General features: G+C 35.9%; 2 protein-coding genes and 1 long non-coding RNA gene across 4 annotated transcripts; 1 reads left to right on the top strand and 2 right to left on the bottom strand.

Annotated features, from left to right (window-relative positions):
- Positions 1-1,798: 1,798 nt before the first annotated feature.
- Positions 1,799-2,722, bottom strand: LOC141761115 (uncharacterized). The gene is made up of 2 exons (XR_012592526.1): positions 2,350-2,722; positions 1,799-1,943 (listed from the first exon to the last, which is right to left on the bottom strand). It is a non-coding gene; the product is annotated as an uncharacterized LOC141761115 (long non-coding RNA).
- Positions 2,723-3,704: 982 nt separating this feature from the next.
- Positions 3,705-10,542, bottom strand: LOC141761113 (uncharacterized). Its single transcript, XM_074624366.1, has 6 exons — positions 10,349-10,542; positions 6,367-6,711; positions 6,241-6,279; positions 5,670-5,702; positions 4,019-4,126; positions 3,705-3,817 (listed from the first exon to the last, which is right to left on the bottom strand). The coding sequence occupies exons 1-6, from the start codon at positions 10,398-10,400 to the stop codon at positions 3,720-3,722; spliced, it is 675 nt and encodes a 224-aa protein (XP_074480467.1). The 5' UTR covers positions 10,401-10,542; the 3' UTR covers positions 3,705-3,719.
- A 5,018-nt stretch (positions 10,543-15,560) lies between these two features.
- On the top strand, positions 15,561-20,961 carry LOC141761111 (low affinity immunoglobulin gamma Fc region receptor II-b-like). 2 transcript variants are annotated; one of them, XM_074624363.1, is made up of 5 exons: positions 15,561-15,667; positions 16,691-16,945; positions 17,022-17,282; positions 17,872-18,006; positions 20,724-20,961. In XM_074624363.1, exons 1-5 carry the CDS (start codon positions 15,637-15,639, stop codon positions 20,771-20,773), a joined length of 732 nt encoding a protein of 243 aa, XP_074480464.1. In that variant the 5' UTR covers positions 15,561-15,636; the 3' UTR covers positions 20,774-20,961. The 2 variants fall into 2 exon arrangements, with proteins under 2 accessions (XP_074480464.1, XP_074480463.1); XM_074624362.1 differs by lacking the exon at positions 15,561-15,667 and having other exon boundaries at positions 15,677-16,945.
- Positions 20,962-22,060: the final 1,099 nt, after the last annotated feature.

Raw genomic sequence — 22,060 nt, 5'->3', positions numbered from 1 at the left:
TCTGAGAGACAGGGAGCCGGTGTAGAGACCTCAGAACTGGACTGATATGATCCACTATCTTGGTCTTAGTGAGGACTCCAGCAGCAGCGTTCTGAATCAGCTGCAGCTGTCTGATCGATTTTTTAGGAAGACCAGTAAAGACGCCGTTACAGTCGTCAAGTCGGCTGAAGATAAATGCATGGACTAGTTTTTCCAAATCCTGCTGAGACATCAGTCCTCTAATTTTTAAGAAAAAAAAATACATAAAAGCACATATTACAACATCGTACATTACAATCAATTTGCATATGTATGTTCCTAATCAGGGGCTGCACGGTGGTGCAGTGGTTAGCACTGGCGCCTCACAGCTAGAGGGTTGCAGGTTCGAATCCGGCTTGGGACCCTTCTGTGTGGAGTTTGCATGTTCTCCCCGTGTTAGCGTGGGTTTTCTCCGGGTACTCCGGTTTCCTCCCACAGTCCAAAGACATGCAGGTTAGGTTAATTGTGGACTCTAAATTGCCCGTAGGTGTGAATGTGAGCGTGAATGGTTGTCTGTCTCTATGTGTCAGCCCTGCGATGGACTGGCGACCTGTCCAGGGTGTACCCTGCCTTCGCCCAATGTCGGCTGGGATCGGCTCCAGCCCCCCCGCGACCCCTAACGGGATAAGCGGTTGCAGATGGATGGATGGATGTTCCTAATCAGTAATCAGTGTTCACAGGTTTGGTTTACCACAGTAAATACACTTTTTAAAAATGATTAAAAATGTAAGAAAAATGTTTCAGCACCTTGAGAAAATTCGCTTTTGGTATCACAGTACAATAATAATATGAATACATTTTATATACGATATAGTGCTTTTCAGAACGAAGTTGCAAAGTGCTACCCAGGACGGTAAAAACACTTAAACCAGAGCAACACAGTAAAAAACTAATATAGAAATAAAATAGTAAAACAGTGTAATAGGGAAATAAAAGCATTCAAATCACAAATCGAAACTCATCTTTTTAGAACTGCTTTTAATGTGGGATTCATGTTGGGTTTTATATATTATGATGTTCTTATTCATGATCCTTTTAACTGTGTAAAGTGTCTTTGAGTTTCATGAATTATTTCAGGATTATTATTATTATTATTATTATTAGATGATGCAGAGTTAAAATGTAGGGAGACGGTTCTGTTGGACGGGACCTGAGATACCAACTCTATCCCTGAGATGGTTTATAAAATCCTGATCTAATGTATAAAAAGCTACACAAATATCAAAAACAACTTCTGAACTTGTCCCCTACATTTACATTTCTCTGGAGAACATTACAAAATCAGGTTCACATATCAGAGAGGTGCATCATTTTTATATCACATTGTTGGAAAATATGGATGGAAAGTTTACGATTATTTCATGGAAAACATAGCAGACATTTTTTGCTTCAAACATTCCTACATAATTTCGTAGTGCCCCGGGAGGTGACTGTTTTATAGTGTCATTGACTGCTGACCACAAATGATCAACAGCTGCTTCAGTAGCAAAAAGCATTTCCAGCAATCGGCTCGGCTAAAAACAAGCCTTACCTTAGTCTGTTGCAGACAGACTCTTTGTAGTGGCTCAAAAACTGATATCCATATACAAGTTTGGTCTCATTTTAAATCGGAGCATCTGCAGATTAATTTCATATCTGATATGTTATGATCTGCCAAAGTTAGGTACGATCTGAGATGAATAAAATGACATTTTTTGCTCTGGACCATCAAGGAGGGACGATTGAGCGAGATTCAACTCTTCTTTGTTTGAGAGGGGGAGGGAGACACAGAGATCTGGACTCTCTGGAATAAAAGCGTTTTTAGCTGAGCTGTGCTCCGTCACTAGTGTCACTGGTGCTTCCCTTGTTCATCAGAGGTATCTCCTCAGGATTGTCCGTTTCCTTGCTTTTTTGCTTGGTGTGTCCTCTCCATCTTGGACTCGGACCTATACAACACAAAACAGGTTATTTGTCAGTGCCTTTCAAAATGGCTCAGGAGCATTTTCCGTTCTGACCACTCTAGTAAACAAATGGTTAAAGGTATAATATGCAGTCATCTAATTATCTGTGTGTCACCGTCCACTTTTATTTAACTTCATATTGGAATAAAAACTGCTCCGTCAAAAAGCAGTGGATTGCAGAGACAGGACTCAATGGTACAAATACATCTTTTGAATATACCTTGTGAACTCATTGTCCCATTAGCAACTGAGCTAAGCTAACAAGTTTGCTACCTGAGTGACTGTTTTATTGTGTTATAATTGCAAATAAACATAACTGAGGAACTGGAGGACGAATGATAGGGGTTATATCTGCTTGTACATTATAGGGTGCAGCCCTTTTATTACTCACCGGGATCATATTCTGGCATTGGCTCTGGCTCTGGCCCTGCCTCTGATGCTGGCCCTGCCTCTGGTGCTGGCCCTGCCTCTGATGCTGGCCCTGCCTCTGGTGCTGGCCCTGCCTCTGATGCTGGCCCTGCCTCTGGTGCTGGCCCTGCCTCTGGTGCTGGCTCTGGGTCTGTGGAAGAAATGAAAACAATGTAAAAGTGTAATAATGTGTTCTAAATACAAATAAACATAAATGATCTTCAATAATTCAAAGAATCTGTGAAAATAACACACATTTATAATGAAAACTATTGATTCTAATACGGGTCAGTTTTGACCCACTTATGGAAAAGTGACATTTCATTGACCTACGCATCTATTTGTTAAAAGGACTGTTTGTAGGAATCAGAAATGCTTGTTAACAGCGACACCTGTGTCCGTTAAGTCAACAAAAGTCAGCGTCCTGTTGCGAGCGTTTGTCACTGACTACCGTTACAAAAAATAAGTATACTTCAAGTTCATTCTATGAAATAAACTCAGGTATAGTTCAAGTATAATCCCAAGTATACGTTATGTAATAAGTATACTAATATCAATGTACTAGTAGTATACTTGTAAGTGTACTACTTCAACACTACCTCGGGACTAAATTGGCCCACTTTTTAGTTTATAAAAGTATACTTTAAAGTATACTTTAAATGTAAAAGTAGTTAACTTTGAGTACACAACTCATTTAAATCCAAGTTGTATTTTGTACTGCAACTATAATAAGAAATATACTACAATTATACTGTTAGATTACTAGAAAGTATACTTTAAAGTATACTCTCAGTAACTACTACTTTAATAGTTTTTAGTATACGTGTGAGTTTTCTTTAAGTGAATTTATAGTACTTGGCCAGATATTCTTATACTTTTCAGTGTAAGCCAAGTATATTTAAGTATAATTTTGTTAAATATATCTCTGATAAGTACATAAAAGGTAAACGGAAGGAATACTCTCTTATTTAGGTTCAAAAGAAGTATACTTAGCACACTTGAATAACTTCTTTTTTGTAAGGGTAGCGTTAGCCGAGCTGGACAGTAAGTTAGTAGTTAGCTCACCAGCTACAGCAGTTAGACACACAGCTGAAATTGTCTTGGAGATGAAGATGAATCAGACCAATCACTAAATTATCACAGAGTTACTTCAGCTACTTCAAAAGTTAAGTGAGCAATTGTGCAAAATACAATATACCAGCATGTAATGATCACAGCCAGACACGGGTAGTTTGCCTAAAATGCAATGTGTCTCACTCTTTTCTTTTAAAATGTGTTATAATTGCAAATAAACATAACTGAGGAACTGGAGGACGAATGATAGGGGTTATATCTGCTTGTACATTACATTTATTACTCACTGGATTCATGTTTTGGCATTATCTCTGGCGCTGGCGCTGGCGCTGGTGCTGGTGCCGGCTCTTGTGCTGGCTCTGGTGCTGGCTCTGGGTCTGTGGAAGAAATGAAAACAATGTAAAAGTGTAATAATGTGTTCTAAATACAAATAAACATAAATGATCTTCAGTAATTCAAAAAATCTGTGAAAATAACACGCATTTATGATGAAAACTATTGTTTTAAGACAGACTTAAAAATTGCGAACCTGTTCTTTTAAATGGGGAAAACGAAGAGAGGAGAAATGTGTTACTTACTGGCCTTTTTATCATTCATGTATTTGTAAATGCCAAAGCCAATGAGAGCACCAATGCCAATGAGACCAAAGACAGCAATGATGCCGATGACAGCATCTTTGTTATATCCTGAAAGAATAAAGGGAAGTTGTCAAGATTTATTCTTCACTGTGGGAACAATCTGCTCTTTGTGAAAAATACTGAACTAACTCATTTATGATGATATTGGTTCATTTGGGTTGTAAAGTGCTTAACAAGACAATGAAAATTAATCTTAGTAAATATTTAAACCTGTAATAACTGAGTTATCAACACAACATATATCATCATCATGACATATCATCACATTTAAAGTTGACATGTTGAACATGTTAGCAAACAATTGCTTACTTACACATCCAACAACATAATGATTAATTTGCGTTTGTGTCCACCTGATGAATGCAAGTCCAATATTCTCTCTCTTTTAGCTCTGTTTTTGGTCTCCACCACCTCCTGAGGGAAATATCGGTCTCTTTAACTGCTAAATGCTCCACTATGTTCACCAGCTAGTCTCTAATTGTTAACTGTTAACTGTTTGTTGCCGAGCAGGTAGAGCACAGTGGGATTTTACAGCTTCTTCTTTGAAAACAACGGTAGTTGTGGGTCGGACAGATGAAGAATGAGCTTAAACTCACTATAAAGCTCCGTAAAGCCAAGAGGCAGCCTGGTCTCCTATAAGTTATGTTCCCATACAACAAAACGACATTGTCAATTCCGTATAGAGGGAAACATATTTCTCCTGGACTGTTTTTGAGTTTTTTATGTATCACAAATATGTTTGTAATCAAAGTCTGCGGAAGTCCGCGTAGGGACGAGGTCGGGTTGGATGTATGGGTCAAACAAACTTTCACCCAGTAGACCGTGTGCAACAAAAAGTCAACGTTCACTTATTTCAATTTACGTTCGTAACTCAAATAATGTAACAAACATACTTATTTTAAGCCAAACTACGATGTTTTACCTAAGCAAGAAGTTTTGTTGCGTTTTTTTATTTTGTTTTGTTTAAATTTACAACGTTAACCATGTGTTTAAAACTGCGACTGTAATCTGGGAGGAATATACATTTTCCTCGAAAAGTAATTGAGAATGCAGTGTAGTTGTATGGGAATGTAATTTTGGAGGAGACAGGGTTGGGAATTCTGAATTCAATCCTTAATTTGGCAGGAAGCCAGTATAAATATAAATCTGCAGCACCCCAAAATCTATGTCTTTTCATAACATATAAACCTACATATGTGCCAAATGCTTTGCTTTTATCGCAAAATGCACAATTGTTATGAATATTTTAGCTTAGCTGCCCCACTAGTATAACATATAATGAATTTATTTATCATCTCAGGTCACACTCATAAAAGGCAAAACTGTTCTAGCTGAACAAACTCAACAACTCCCCAGCCGACGGTGCTTTAACAGTTTCTTGAAGGAAAGAAGGACAAATGACACAGAAGTTACATCTGCATGTACAATATAGGGACAACAATTGCTTTTACTTCTCTTTCTACTGTGATTTGACTCTGTGGAAAAACAAGATTAAATAAAATATAAAGATTTTTGATCAAATTTGGACCAAAAGAAAGAGTAGCTGTTGAAAAGGTAATTGGGATACAAACAAATAAAAGTATTTACTTACCAGGACTATCTGTCGTATTTCCTTTGCTTTGCCCTGTTGAGAAAACATTTTTTAAATAGTTAATGTGTAAATTGTGTTTAAGAGCTAAAATTTCATTTTTAAAGCAAAATGTTGAGTTCTGGACCAAAAACAGCAAAGCACAACAGGAGTCAGGACACATTATACAGTTATAAACTGAAAATCACTTCCGACAAATACCAGTTGAGCCACTTAATCATACCCTAGCTTTATCAGATCATCTGAGTTCACAGGACTCTTAAAATATCAAACACACAATTAATCTGGGAGGAATATACGTTTTCCTCGAAAAGTAATTGAGAATGTAGTTCAGTTGTATGGGAATGTAATTTTGGAGGAGATAGGGTTGGAAATTCTGAATTCAATCCTTAATTTGGCAGGAAGCCAGTATAAATATAAATCTGCAGCGCCCCGAAATCTATGTCTTTTCATAACATATAAACCTACATCTGTGACAAATGTTTTGCTTTTATCGCAAAATGCACAATTGTTATGAATATTTTAGCTTAGCGACAGGTAATTGGGATACAAATAAATACAAATATTTACTTACCAAGAATATTTGTCAGATTTCCTTCGCTTTGCCTCGGCTCTGAAAAAATATGTTAAATTGTTAATGTGTAAATTGTGTTTAAGAGATAAAATTTCATTTTAATATGTATTCGGTTGGCATACTCACCAACAATGAGGGTAACGTTGCATTGTCTGACCAGACCTTTGCCGGAGAGGTCGTTAACTCGACCATTGCAGGTGTAATTTCCTGCATCCAGTTCAGTCACGGTGGTCAGAGATAGTGAAAAGTTTCCTTTGGCCAATTCACCACGGAAGAGAGATGTTCTACCTAGGAAGTTCTTGTCCTGATCATAGTCAGCCTTAGTTCGATACCAGTGCACAGTGGTTACATTGCGTTTCCATAACACTGTTACAGTCGAGCTGAACGGCTCCTTCAGCTGGCATGGCAGAATGGCGTCTTCACCGTCTACCACGTTAACGGTATCATGTGAGCCAATCACATCAGCCTCTCCTGGGGAAACAAACATTACATTTAGACTTCCTGTTGCAGCGTCACTGAACACTTTGTTTATCGTGATTAAAACAAGGATGGCTGAGCTGGTCCTATTTGAGAAATGATTTTTCAGAATCTCAATCAGTAGCTTTATACTTTATTGATCCCGGCGGGGAAATTGGGACATTACAGTTGCTCTTCTATAAAAACATAAAGAAATATAAGAAAATGGAAATAAAGGAGTATGTAACATGTAAATTATGTACATAATGCTAAAATATATAACCCAATATATGTAGAAAAATATAAATAATAAGAAAAAATAAGAAATGAAATACATACAATAGCCTATATAACCACTGTGAAAATAAGTTAAGGAAAAAATGCTGAGAAGTGGGATCTATTAAGTTTGCTAAATATAAATGCAAGACTAAATAAGAATTAAATAAGAATATTTTTTTAAATGTACAGTATACCGTGTTTCTGCAACTATGGGCATTTTTAAGTCCCAACAATGAAAATTTGAATTTATGTTTAAAGTTTGCAGTGCAATGATATTCACAGATTCGAACTTCCCAGATTAATAACTCATGAGCGAAACGTTGTTAAAACACAAACAATGGCTTTTTTTAACCGCAGAAAGCTTGTTCAAAAGTACATTTATCCAAAATAAGTGTTGTGGTACAACAAACAGGATACCATTAATGTGTGAAGACATTTTGGTAGCGCTACACTATATAAGACTTACGTTATTGAATATTAATCAAAAGAAAAACTAAATAAAAAAGCAAAATAATTCAAAATCACATATTTCCAAAATAAGTGTTGTAGTACAACCATGAGGAGACCATTAATGTGTGATGCCGATATGGTAGTACTACAATTTATAACAGTGAAGTTATTGAATATTTTTCTCTTTTCGGCGTATAGAATAGAATAAAGTCATAGGTTTACGAGAAAAAAAAGTCGTAATATTATAAAGTAGTAATTTTACGTGCTATTTTCTTTTTTTCTCGTAAAGTTACGACTTTTTTCTCGTAATATTCTGACTTTATTCTGTAAATCTCAGATGTTTTTTCCCTCAATGTGGCCCTAACATGTTTTGCGGCTCCAGACAGATTTTTGTTGTAGTTGTTTTTTGCCTAAAATGTCTCTTTTGATAGTAAAGGTTGCTGACCCCTGCATGGCTTTGATATGTATCAGAGCAAAATCTTAATGCGTTGCAGACAGTGTTTGAAGGGAAGGTAGTACAAGACCTGACTAGATGAGATGTTAAGACCTAGTTACAGGAAACATTAATGCATTTTGGTGTTTTGATTTTTTTGTTGTTGAAGATGTTCTAATTTTTGACAAAATGGGTAACACTTTATAGAGTAGGTAATCATTAATTAATGATTAGTTAATGATTACGTAATAAAAAAAAAAAATGAGGAACTAACTGCTAGTGAACGATTAGTTAATGAGTGACTCCCAATCACATTTTATTGCATGATTAGTTAATGATTAATTTAATGGATTTATAATGGAGGTGTTAATATAGCACATGAAAGGCAGTAGTTAGTCTTTATATTGTGTCGTAGCTCAAGAGTGAACCTGCTGACAAACAATTATACTTTTTTAACAAATAAATATTTAAGAGACCCATGCCAATATATTATAAAAAAGGTCATGCATAGCTTATTTAATGTTCTTATAAATCATTTAGCAAAAAGTGTCCCCCTGTCACCAGACTCCACACAATGATTCTTTATGTTTTGATGAGTAATCTGTTGAGTTCTGGGCCAAAAACAGCGAAGCACAACACAAGTCAGGACACATTGTAAATCACACACCACAAATACCGGTTGAGCCACTTAATCACACACCAGCTTTATCAGATCAGATCAGATCATCTGAGTTCACAGGATTTGTGGTCAGAGCTATTTATTTATTTTTAAAGACACGGAGCAAAAATGTGCTTTTATATTCAGAGATCCAATAAGCATCTTTAAAGTACTGAAGCTGCCATAATTTAAACTCATTTACGTGCTTGTTATTATGGACTAACTCTTAAAACATCCAACACACAATTACGATACTACGAGGGAGTGTTAGGGCCACATTGAGGGAAGAATAAAGTCATAATTTAATGAGAATAAAGTCATAATATTACCAGAAAAAATACATAATTTAATGAGAATAAAGTCATAATATTACGAGAAAAAATACATAATTTAATGAGAATAAAGTCAGACATAATTTAATGAGAATAAAGTTGCAATATTACTTGAAAAAAGTTGTAATTTAATGAGAATAAAGTCATAATATTACTTGAAAAAAGTCGTAATTTAATGAGAATACAGTCATAATATTACGAGAAACAAAGTCGTAATTTAATGAGAATAAAGTCATAATAATACGAGCAAAAAGTCATAATTTAATGAGGATAAAGTCATAATATTACAAGAAAAATAAATTGTAATATTACGATAAAAAGTCGTAATTTAATGAGAATAAAGTCATAATATTACGAGAAAAAAGAATGTAATTACGAGAATAAAATCATAACTTTAAGAGAAAAAAAAGTCATGTCCTTCTCCACAGAAGAGTCAGTTTCTCCATCAGGTCTGTGTGGTTCTTTCTTCAGAATAAACTCAGTTTCTTGCACAATCTTTTCAAGGTCCTGATACTGATGTTAATGTGCTGCTGATGAGCCAAAAGATTTAGTTTTTTGTGAAACCTCAACTAAAGTATCAACTTCACAAGATGCTCAAAGTTCCTCATTTTCACACTATTTCTTCTCTAAAATAACAGGTAAAATTACTACTTTATAATATTATTCTTCTATTCTTATTATTCTCGTAAACCTATGACTTTATTCTCGTAATGTCAGATATATTTTATTTTGTCCTCAATGTGGAAAAATAATTACATCTGATGTTTAAACATAAATGTCCTCAATGTTTAAACATAAATTCAAAATGTCATTGTTGGGACTTAAAAATGCCCATAGTTGCAGAAACACGGTATAATGTACATTTAAAAAATAAATTATTTTTATTTCTTATCAAAATCACTTCACACATCAATGGTGTCTTCCTGATTGTACTACAACACTTAGTTTGAAAAAAATATGCTTTTGCATAATTTTATTGGGAAATATATTCAATAACTTCATTGTTATAAAGTGTAGTGTTACAAAAATGTCTCCTCCTAATTATACTACAACACTTAGTTTGGAAAATTGTGATTTTTTTATAATTTGGGGATTTTCTATTGGGAAAAAAATTAAATAACTTTAGCCTAATGCAGTGTAGTACCATCACTTCACACATCAATGGTCTCTTCCTGATTGTACTACAGCATGTAGTTTGGAAAAATATGCTTTTACATCATTTTGGTGAATTTATAATGCGAAAAATACTCAATCAATTCACACGTCACAGGTATCCTGTCCTTAATCCTCTGTCATACTCTGGTAATCAAACGTTTCTAAATAGATCTGAGTAGCTGGTTCATAATTATGTAGGTAACTATGAACATATTCTTAACATAATCTGTGTCTTCATGGTTTAAACTCTACCTGTAGAATAACACTAAGGGTGTCTGATTCATGATAAAGATCTGAGTGAACACACAGGAGCGCTGCAGTCGTCTTAAAGAAGGAAACACTTACTTGTTACAGTCAACAGAGAAAACAGAGCAAACAGCCGAATGAGAGGCTTCATGGTGGCTGTAGAGGACTGAGCTGCTGTAGACGACACCGAGATGATTTCACGCTTTCTGGAGGATTAAAAAAAGATCAAATACAATCCATATTTAGGTGAGGCTTTCTGCAAAGAACACAGTGACCTTGTGATTAGTAATTACTTTCTCTTTCACTTTGGTAAAGTTAAGGAAACACATTCGGACTTCCTAGAGACCGTCCTCAAAGTGCAAAACCAAAAAGAGAAAAATATTAAATAACTTCAGTTTTATAACGTGTAGTGCCACCAAAATCACTTCACACATCAATGGTGTCCTCGTAGTTGTACTACAAGACTTAATTTGAAAAAATATGCTTTTGCATAATTTTGGTGAATTGTATTGGGAAACATATTCAATAACTTCACTGTTATAAAGTGTAGTGCTACAAATATGTCTTCACACATTAATGGTATCCTGTTTGTTATACTACAACACGTATTTTGGATAAATGTACTTTTGCATAATTTTGCTGAATTTTTAATGACAAAAGTATGCAATAAGTTCAGTATTACAGTGTAATATGATCAAAATCACTTCACACATTAATGGTCTCCTCCTAATTAGTTTGGAAAATTGTGATTTTATTTATAATTTTGGTGAATTTTTCTTGGGAAAGAAAGTCAATAACTTTAGTATTATACAGTGTAGTACCATCAAAATTGTTTCACGCATCAATGGTCACCTCATGGTTGTACTATGATACTTAGTATGAGAAAATATGCTTTTGCATAATTTTGCTGAATTTTTAATGACAAAAGTATTCAAATTCAAAATTTTTCATTTTATTTTTGCATTTCAAACTTCTGGAATATATTGTGATATGAAGTCAATACATTAAATCCAAACCCAGTACCACTCTGAAATCTCCAGGATGTGTCCTAATCAAACCAAAAAAATATATATATAATGCAGATATCACAGTCATTAAGGAAATGGTAGACATATCAGCACTCTAATGCCAGGTTTTCTCAGACAAATCTTGATTTCCTAATGTGGGACACTGTAAAGTCTGTTAAAAGGCCTAAAAATCACCTTAACATATGTAGGAAACTGCTGGTCTTCCAACCTCCCAGTAGATGGCAGTCCTAACCTGAACAGTGCAGGCCTCTTCCTCTTGTCTTACACTTGAATTGTAAATGATTGATTGAAGTTATTCTTTTATTACTCATCTCATAATTTCTTCTCTCTCTGGTACAGTAAAGATACGTTTTAAAGGTCCCGTATTGTAAAAAAGTGAGATCTTCTTGTCTGTGTTATTATAAAGAAGGTTTTAAGTGCTACATATGTAAATACAGTGAAAGTATGGAAACGCTAAATCCACGGAGAAATACACACAACCCGTATTCAGAAACTGTGCCTTTGAAGCAAGCTGTCAGGATTTGTGTAATTTTTGTGATGTCACAACTGTATAATATTTAGACCATTTCACAGTTTTTAAAAATCTAAATGTGTCCCAGTTTACTTTCGGTTTCAGTGTCTGTGAGTGACATCAGCTGACAGGACACCCGATTTGACTGTTATCAGGCCATTAAATAGGCGTTATCAATCGCTATAAGCACCATAGATGTGGGTCAGTAGGGGCCTACTACACCTACTGCATAGTAAAAGTGAAAGTGAAACTTTAAAGCAACACGTTCTAACATGTAGTAAAACTGAATGAAACGTCACGTTTTCAACACAAACAAAAATACTTCTTTAGGTTTCGGCAAAAAAAACTACAACTTCTTTATGTTAAGGCAAAAGAAAATACAACTTCTTTAGGTTTAGGCAACAACACTAAAACTTATTTAGGTTTAGGCAACAAAACTACAACATCTTTAGGTTTAGGCAAATAATACAACTTCTTTAGGTTTAGGCAACAACACTGCACCTTCTTTATGTTTAGACAACAAAACTACAACTTATTTAGGTTTGGACAACAAAACTGCAACTTATTTATGTTTAGGCAACAAAACTAAACTTCTTTAGGTATAGGCAACAAAACTACAATATTCTTTAGGTTTAGGCAACAACACTAAAACTTATTTAGGTTTAGGCAACAAAACTACAACTTATTTAGGTTTAGGCAACAACACTGCACCTTCTTTATGTTTAGACAACAAAACTACAACTTATTTAGGTTTAGGCAACAAAAACAACAACTTCTTTAGGTTAAGGCAACAAAACTACAACTTATTTAGGTTTAGACAACAAAACTACAACTTATTTAGGTTTAGGCAATACAACTACAACTTCTTTACGTTTAGACAACAAAACTACAACTTATTTAGGTTTAGGCAATACAACTACAACTTATTTAGGTGTAGGCAACAAAACTACAACTTCTTTACGTTTAGGCAACAAAACTGCACCTTCTTTAGATTTAGGTAAAAGAACTACAACTTTAGATTTAGGCAACAAAAAAAAGCGTGAAATTTAGGAAAAAACATTGTGTTTTGGGTTAAAATAACTATGAACACAAAGACAAGTGCAGTGTGAACATAAATGTATTCACAATCGGATTATAACATCATCATCTATTTCTACCTAGCTTCTCTTCTGTCTTAAAGACATGTTTATTGATGATTGATTGAGTTTATTAATATTAACTATTGAAGTGTAGGTTAAGTATAGTAAAGATTGATGTACATTACCCAGAGAAAAAAACAGAAGTGTGGACACCCGAAAGACCAGAACAAGAAATGAAACAATAAGTAAAACAAACAATGTGGCCTGTTGGGGTGTTGTTGTGTAAATTCAAATTTGCTGTAGAGACAGAAAACTGTGTGTTCAAAACAAACAAAACTATTTGCTGGTGCATTTATGGATGAGATACTATAGATAGACTACTAGATATATACATGAGATAAATTATTTAATAAATTATTAAATAATAGAATATGTTGATCTTTTTATTAGTGTTTACTGGAGCCAACAGTGATGGAAGAAGTATTCAGATCCTTTACGTAAAGGTCGGGTCCATCTGCGTTCTTTTCAAATATAAACGTCCACTCAGCCGTTGGCATAAAGCAGTGACGTAGGTTACCACAGTAAGATAATCAATAAGGTTATGAATAATTTGAACGCTAGTACTAGCTGAATCAAAGTTAAGTTAAGCTAAGTTTAGAAATAACTGAAAGGTTGGGTTGTATGTATACTTCTGTGTTCTGTGAAGTAAAATTACTGTTTTTGTGAATGGAGTTTTGTGGCTCTGAAGAGAGCGATGTAACGGCTTCAGTTTCCCCGTCAGAAAGGGCTGTCTGACGGCGAGGTGAAGCGGTGAAAATACTCTAAATATAGCGTACAATTAAACTGATCTTTGTCTCAACACATAACAATAACAGGAACACAATGATTCTGTAGAGACACGTATTTAAATTTTTTGTTGTTGCTGCATTTACCTTAAAGATAGTTTCCAGTCCGCATCATATCCTGTTTCAGTGAAGTGTGAACACTGCCTCTCTTGTGGCTGATGTACAGGTTTGATTCTGTGTTTTTTCGGTGAGAGAGAATGAGAAACGTTCACATTCAGAGACGCATGGAGATGCACCGGAAGGAGGGGCGGTGTAAGGTATAGGCCATATCGGATGGCCATCGGCGGTCGCCTAGAGCGCCTCCTTCTGGGGGGGGAGCGCTAGTCGGCCTCTAAAAAAAAATAGTAATATAGATATATATATACTGTATATATATATCTATCATATTTTAAATGCTGTTGGGCGCCCTTTCATCATGATGCAGTGGCTTTTAGTGGCTTTAAAGAACTACAACTTCTTTAGGTTTAGGCAAAAAAACTACAACTTATTTAGATTTAGGCAACAGAACAACAACTTCTTTAGGTTTAGGCAACAAAAAAAGGTGAAATTTAGGAAAAAACTTTGTGTTTTGGGTTAAAATAACTATGAACACAAAGACAAGTGCAGTGTGAACATAAATGTATTCACAGTCGGATTATAACATCATCATCTATTTCTACCTAGCTTCTCTTCTGTCTTGAAGACATGTTTATTGATGATTGATTGAGTTTATTAACATTAACTATCGAAGTGTAGGTTAAGTATAGTAAAGATGGATGTACATTACCCAGAGAAAAAAACAGAAGTGTGGACACCTGAAAGACCAGAACAAGAAGTGAAACAATAAGTAAAACCAACAATGTGGCCTGCCACGTGATTGTGTGTTGGTGTGTTGTTGTGTAAATTCAAATTTGCTGTAGAGAAAGACATTTTGAAAACTGTGTGTTCAAAACAAACAAAACTATTTGCTGGTGCATTTATGGATGAGATACTATAGATAGACTACTAGATATGTACATGTGATAAGTTAGTTTCCATTCTGAGTTAGTTTGAGTCTTTTATCATTTACTGTATGTGGCTGTTTCACATCCTGTTTCCCAGAAATGTGAACACGGCCTCTCTTGTGGCTGGTGGCAGGTTTGATTCAGTGGTTTTCAGTGAGAGAGAGTGAACCTAAATGATCATGAGATTTCGATAGATAGATAGATAGATAGATAGATAGATAGATAGATAGATAGATAGATAGATAGATAGATAGATAGATAGATAGATAGATAGATAGAAACTTTATTGATCACGAGGGAAATTCAAGTTTCCAGCATCACAGTTCCATAGTGCAAAAAATTTTAGTAAACGTGCAGTAAAAAAGTTAGTAGTACAAAGTAGGGAAAAAATATAAAAGCACGAAAAAGACGTGAACAACATCGGAGCAGCAGGAAAGGCTGCCGTTCGCTCTCATGTCAACGTTTCTGAAACAGATTATTTGTCTTTTAGCAGCAATTGGGGTTTATTTGGATAAATACAGTAAAATATCAGTAATACTCACCGTCAGTGGGGCAAAAGTAAGTACATTTACTCAAGAACTGTACTTCAGTACAATGTTGAGGTACTTGTATTTTACTTGAGTATTTCTATTTCGTGCTACATCATACTCCACTACATCTCAGGGGCAAATATTATATATATATATATATATATATATATATATATATATAAGTAGTCTAATAAGTAGTCTAATGCAGGACTTTTGATCATAGCAGAGTATTTCTACACTGTGGTACTATATCAAAGTACTCTATGATAAAATAATGTTTTAGTAAATTAATAAATGCTGACATTTAGGTTATTATTGTCGTCATGATTTCCTGTGTGGGTCAGGATGTGGTCAACTACCATGTAAAAGCTGACAGAGGAAGAGTGAGAGCGAGAGCGAGATTGACACAGGATGGAGGTCACATCACTCTGCCTAATGCTCTGTAAGTAATTTGACTTTTTTTAAATGATTTACCTTAATTTAACTTACTTACTGACCTTACAAAGCCAGACATTGTGTCCTGCTCACCGAGGTATTGTGAACATGGTACAGCATTTTTAGTAAGGTGTGCAAATCCTCATATTTGAAGATGCTAAATGTATGTTGCTAAAAAAAAAAAAGCTATTTGTTTAAACTCTACTAGACTGGCCTGATTTGAGGCGAGCTGTGATGTGTTGTCTGAAGTCACTTTGACTCTTGTTTTAACATTAAAACAAGCTAACAGACACAGAGAAACATTATTGGTGTGAATGCTGGAAGCATATGTTTTTTTCAAAAGACTTAAAATATTCTATATCTTTATACATTATTGGTTTTATTCAACTCTCCAAACAAACAAAAGACTTTCAACCAGGAGACCGGTGTTCACGTCCCGTGTGAAACTAAAAGTAATGTTGAAATATTTTGTCATGTAAGTCGTTAGTTATGTCAGTCGTTAGTCACGTGAGTCGTTAGTATCATCAGTACCATGATTCACGTGAGTCGATAGTCTTGTCAGTCGTTAGTCTTGTCAGTCGTTAGTATCATCAGTCCTGTGAGTCACATGAGTCGTTAGTCACGTGAGTTGTTAGTATCATCAGTCCTGTGAGTAACGTGTCTCGTTAGTCAGTGAAGTTAACGTCAACCACGACCGTTTCCTAACCCTAACTAAGTGGTAATGTTGCCTAAACTTCCTGTGATAACAGAAGTTTATTTTGAAAGGACACTATGCAAGTAACGAGCGTATATTGACACGCCGTCCTTCACACGTCCAAAAGTAACACGAGGGTAACCCCGTGCGTCGGCCTCTGACGCTTTGACGCGTTGGAAGTCAGAATGTGTTTTATTGAATATTAATAAGAGAATTGATGAATGTAGCTTTACATTTCACCAATTAATCACAGCAATGCCTGCATTTAACACACATATATGTACACAAAAATACTAGTGATTACTTCCTGTTTGACCCCTCTCCTCCCCCCTGAAGCCACGCTGAGCGTCTCTCCCAACAGATCACAGTTCTTCTGGCACGACCGCATCTCTCTGAGGTGTGAGGCGAACTCCAGCGGCTGGAATGTGACAAGAAACGCGTCCAGGACTTCCGAGGTGTGCACGTATGGCTGGGGGATCCCCGGTGAGTCCTCCTGCACCGTTGAGGACGCCTACCCAACAGACACCGGCGTGTACTGGTGTGGGTCTCAGCGGGGGGGGTGCAGCAACACCGTCAACATCACAGTGGCCGGTATGTACGTAGGATTTTTGCAAATTGCTTCGCAAAGTCATGAATAAAACGATGGAAATGTCTTCTCATATTTCAGCCGGTGTTGTGATCCTGGAGAGCCCTGTGCTTCCTGTGATGGAGGGAGACGAAGTGACACTTCGCTGTTCCTACAAGGAAGAACACGAAGATGAATCTACGTCAGATTTCTCCGCCACGTTCTTCAGAAATGATGTTTTCTTCGGCACCGAGCCTGCAGGGAAGATGATCCTCCCGGCGGTGTCCACGTCTGACGAAGGCTTCTACATGTGTAAACACCCCACCAAGGGAAAGTCACCAAAGAGCTGGCTGGCTGTGACAGGTCACATGATCTTCTACTTCTTTGTGCATGATGGGAGGTCACATTGTCTCTTTTGATGAGTTGAAAGGCCCCAAAACCAGAGTGGTAGCCAAAGAGTAGAGAAGCAAAGACACGAAACTCCCCTTACCAAAAAAAAATGTGTACTATTGTTTACTTAACATAAGAGAGTATGCTTTCAGATTACTTTTTATGTACTTATGAGAGATATACTTAACAAAATCATACTATACTTGCCTTATACTGACAAGTACACAATAAAAGTCTAAGTATACTTGGCTTATACTGACAAGTGTACATAAGAATCTAAGTACCCTTAGCCTATACTGACAAGTATACAGAAAAGTCTAAGTATACTTGGCTTATACTGACAATTATACAGAAGTCTAGGTATACTTGGCTTATACTGACAAGTATACACAAAAAGTCTACATATACTTGGCTTAAACTGACAAGTATACAAAAAAGTCTAAGTATACTTAGCTTATACTGATAAGTATACAGAAAAGTCTAAGTATACTTCTTGGAAAATGTTAAATTTGATGTAAGATTTGAATATAAATATGAGTGATTATATGTTTCTTCCTCACAGTGAGAGCTCAGCTCCCAGATGTCCTTCCTCTTCCTCTGATGCCTCTGCCCAGACTGCTGTGTACCATCCTGCTCTTCACCCTCTACACCGCCATACTCATACTGTGCATATACATGTACCGAAAGATGGCTCGAGGTAAGAACACCTCTGAGAATATATTGATCTTTCTATTAGTGTTTACTGGAGCCAACAGTGATGGAAGAAGTATTCGGATCCTTTAAGTAAAGGTCGGGTCCATCTGCGTTATTTTCAAATATAAACGTCCACTCAGCCGTTGGCATAAAACAGTGACGTAGGTTACCACAGTAAGATAATCAATAAGGTTATGAAGCGGTGAAAATACTCTACATATAGCGTACACTTAAACTGATCTTTAGCTCAACACATAACAATAACAGGAACACAATGATTCTGTAGAGACACGTATTTCAATTTTTTTTGTTGCTGCATTTACCTTAAAAATTGTTTCCAGTCCGCATCATTTCCTGTTTCAGTGAAGTGTGAACACTGCCTCTCTTGTGGCTGATGTGCAGGTTTGATTCTGTGGTTTTTCAGTGAGAGAGAATGAGAAATGTTTGCATTCAAAATCAACACATTCAGAGACGCATGGAGATGCACCGGAAGGAGGGGACGGTGTAAGGTATAGGCCATATCGGATAGCCATCGGCGGTCGCCTAGAGCGCCTCCTTCTTGGGGGGGAGCGCTAGTCGGCCTCTAAAAAAAAAATTATATATATATATTTTAAATGCTGTTGGGCGCCACTTTCATCATGATGCAGTGGCTTATAGTTGGAGGAAATAAAATGTGTAAAACTCTTGAATTTGATTAAAAACAGGGCCGGCTTAAGGCGTAGGCCATATAGGCGGTCGCCTGTAGGGCACCACCTTCTTTGGGGGCGCTGAACGTCCTATTTTATTTATTTTTTTCTCTATTAACTTGTTTTTTTATTTAATATTTTATTATTATTACTTTATTCTTTTTATTAATATTATTGTTATTTTCTCATTTTAATTTGTTCTATTCTTTTTTTATTATTATTATTATCATTATTATTATTATTATTATTTTTCTATTTTCTTAATTTTATTTCAATTTTGAATGCTGAAGTTGTTTTCCCTAGTGTAGTGTTCAACTACTTAAAAAATTGGTTTATAAACTATTGTAATTATGAACTGTAAATTGCATATACGAAAACAACCTTGAAAAAAGGGAAAAAAATGATGTATGAAAATAATAATATATATTTTTTAAATGCCAGTGGGCGCCCTTCCTCATTTTCTGCATTGAGGTAACAAAGAAAGAAAGAAAGTGGCTTCATCTGAAATCTCCTACTATGTACTACATACTCAATATGTGTACTATTGTTCAACATACTTTTGTGTGAATAAACAGTAGTTTGTATCTTTTCGGACGCACTGAGCAGTAATTTACGTTGTCGTTTCCTGACCGCCTCCTCGCCGGTTGGAGACGTGTAACCATGGTAACCAACCTCACGTGACCAGAATGACGGTTTGTGAGAATCAAAGTCTGAATTAATTAAAAATATAAATTACGCCTAGCAAAGTGTAATTTTTATACTTACAGTTAAATTGAACCATTAATGACGTTACAGAGCTGTCCGTCAACGTCAGTTATGAACGTTGTCCTCACTGCCGCATTGCATTGTGGGATATTTATGTATAGTGTCCAAGCGTTGCATACTGTAATATTTCACCGGAAATAGAATTTCGGACGCAACCAAACACTTTTTTAACCCCTGTAACTGTCTTTATTACACTTTTTCCATCTTCCCGGCCGCACTTATTTTTTAATAAAAGTGTAAATTGTGATATAATATATCAGGGTCCAACTGTTTATTGATATTATAATAAATACAGTTGTTTATGAAAATGAAAATGTAAATTTTTGTCTAAAAACCTTTGTGATGTGTGATGTGTGATGTGTGATGTGCGTTGGGGTTTATGGGGCGAGGGTTCTGGGCGGTTGAACCCTAACCCTAGTTTTTGTTTTTTATAACCCCCAGGGTTTTCTTACCCTGACCCTAACTGTTGGCTTTTTGCTCCCTAAATGTAATAACTTAGTTTTTTATGCGCTGCCCTGTTATCGTACCCTGATCCGAATATCGCCTAGACCAGAGGTCAGCAACCTGCGTCTCTTCAGCTCCTCTCCAGCGGCTCCCTGTGGATTTCTAAAAATGGAAATGAATAACTGTTTTTTGTTTACATTTTAATTTTAATTTATCATTGTTGTAGGTCTATGGTACGACTGTACGACGGAGTATTAGGGCCACATTGAGGAAAAAAATAAATCTGAGATTTCGTGAAAAAAGTTGTAATATTACGATAATAAAGTTATAATATTATAAAGTGAAGTATGGTATGGTAATTTATTTTTTTCTCGTTAAATTATGACTTTAATCTCGTAATATTACGACATAATTCTGGTAATATTCTGACTTTATTGTGTAAATCTCAGATGTTTTTTCCCTCAATGTGGCCCTAATACTCCGTAGTACATTGTCTCTTTGGCCCTCACTGCATTAGACTTATATACTATATACTTAGAGTATGAACTGTGTTACCTTCATCACAATGATCACATGTTTTTGCGGCTCCAGACAGATTTTTTTTTGTTGCCTAAAACGTCTCTTTTGCTAGTAAAGGTTGCTGACCCCTGACCTAGGGCACCAAGAGGACTAGAGCCGGCCCTGAGGACGGGGTATGAGAGTACGGTTTTCACAGCAACAACAATACAGCGACCTTGGTAGAGAGCAGGAAGTCAAAGAAGAAGAAGAAGAAGACGATGCCATGCACGCTCCACTTAACCCTTTCTCTGCTCTGGTTGTCCTGCAGCTCGAGCCAATGCTAAAAGGAGAGTTGCTGATCATCTCGTACTGGAATGAATGAAGAAGACGAAGACGAAGAAGAAGAAGAAGAATGTTTTTAATAAGCTATTAGAACATACTCCCTACATGCTTTCTATAACCCTTCAATGCTATATACATTATATGATTTGCACCTCTTATTCCTGCGTAACAATGTTTATCTGTACTGTTAAATTAAATGATCAATAAATAGACTTTATATAGTAGTTCTGAACTGTCTTTCAGTCTGTTATACAGCCCTGATCTCAACCAGGTTTTTGGCAATTTAAAAAAAATTCAGATATGCTGAACATTTTGGAGCATTTTAGATAATTTTTTATGGAACAAAGTTAATATCTGCTACGGTAATTTATGTTTAGAGGATCATGGGAATGTCAGTTTTGCAGTTATTTGGTCATTAACCAAAGTATTTGATGAAAAGTCACGGGATCACTAATTTCACAATTAATATTGAAGGAGAAATAAATGTATTCACCGATCAGAGCTACAACTAACAATTACTTTCACTGTCGATTAATCGATTAGTGGTTTGGTTTATAAAATGGTGAAAAATGTCGATCAGTGTTTCCCAAAGCCCGAAATGACGTCCTCAAATGTCTCAAAGATATTCAGTTTACTGTCACAGAGGAGTAAAGAAACCAGAAGATATTCCCATTTAAGAAGCTGCAATCAGAGAATTTCGACTTTTCTCTCACACCGATTATCAATATAGTTGGCGATTAATTGAATAATTTACAGATAATTGTTAGGGCTCTAGCATCGATTTATTTTGCATCAATCCAGCCAATATTTGGTGAGACATTTCACTGAAAAACCACCAACGTCAACCTCACGGTGGTGCTAGAGGACGAATCAGAGTATCATCAATGTCAATGAGTGTCTGAATGACATTTTCCATCCAGTAAAATGTGCAGAAGTTTCACTGGATAAGACGACTTCGACGTACCGGAGGCGCTAAATGAAACGTTAGACGTTTACTACAGTTATAACATGTCATCCTCTGGTCATTATGAATGTCTCTGGGACATTTCTTCTGTCGGAAAGTTGTTGAGATATTTCAGTCTGGACCAAAATGACACTGCCGACACCGCCTCCCCTTATAGAGCCTTAAAACCAATCAAAACTTGAAAGATTAACCAGTAAAACAAGCTGGTCTTTGCATCCAAACCAGTAGTTTATGTGATGAGAGGTCTGTTTTCAAAAACATGTATTACAGTATTGACAAAAAACTGTAATTCAGGTTTTCTTTTTTTGCCTCCAGAAATGTTTTTGCTGTGTTTCTGTACTTTATTCTATTAAGAACAT

The sequence above is a fragment of the Sebastes fasciatus genome, chromosome 22 (assembly GCF_043250625.1).
Source record: "Sebastes fasciatus isolate fSebFas1 chromosome 22, fSebFas1.pri, whole genome shotgun sequence".
Lineage (NCBI taxonomy): Eukaryota > Metazoa > Chordata > Actinopteri > Perciformes > Sebastidae > Sebastes > Sebastes fasciatus.
Note: the sequence above shows the minus strand (reverse complement) of the source record. Positions and strands in the feature narration are given on the sequence as shown.

What these genes read in the sequence shown, in the direction of transcription:
- LOC141761113 (XM_074624366.1), bottom strand. Translation starts at nt 10,400, where the DNA reads ATGAAGCCTCTCATTCGGCTGTTTGCTCTGTTTTCTCTGTTGACTGTA. An exon ending in AAATACGACAGATAGTCCTG is followed by an intron (nt 4,127 to 5,669) that starts GTAAGTAAATAC and finishes TTATTCTTTCAG; the next exon opens with GATATAACAAAGATGCTGTC. An exon ending in CATGAATGATAAAAAGGCCA is followed by an intron (nt 3,818 to 4,018) that starts GTAAGTAACACA and finishes TTTCTTCCACAG; the next exon opens with ACCCAGAGCCAGCACCAGAG.
- LOC141761111 (XM_074624362.1), top strand. Translation starts at nt 16,633, where the DNA reads ATGTACACAAAAATACTAGTGATTACTTCCTGTTTGACCCCTCTCCTC. An exon ending in CGTCAACATCACAGTGGCCG is followed by an intron (nt 16,946 to 17,021) that starts GTATGTACGTAG and finishes CTCATATTTCAG; the next exon opens with CCGGTGTTGTGATCCTGGAG. An exon ending in GTACCGAAAGATGGCTCGAG is followed by an intron (nt 18,007 to 20,723) that starts GTAAGAACACCT and finishes GTTGTCCTGCAG; the next exon opens with CTCGAGCCAATGCTAAAAGG.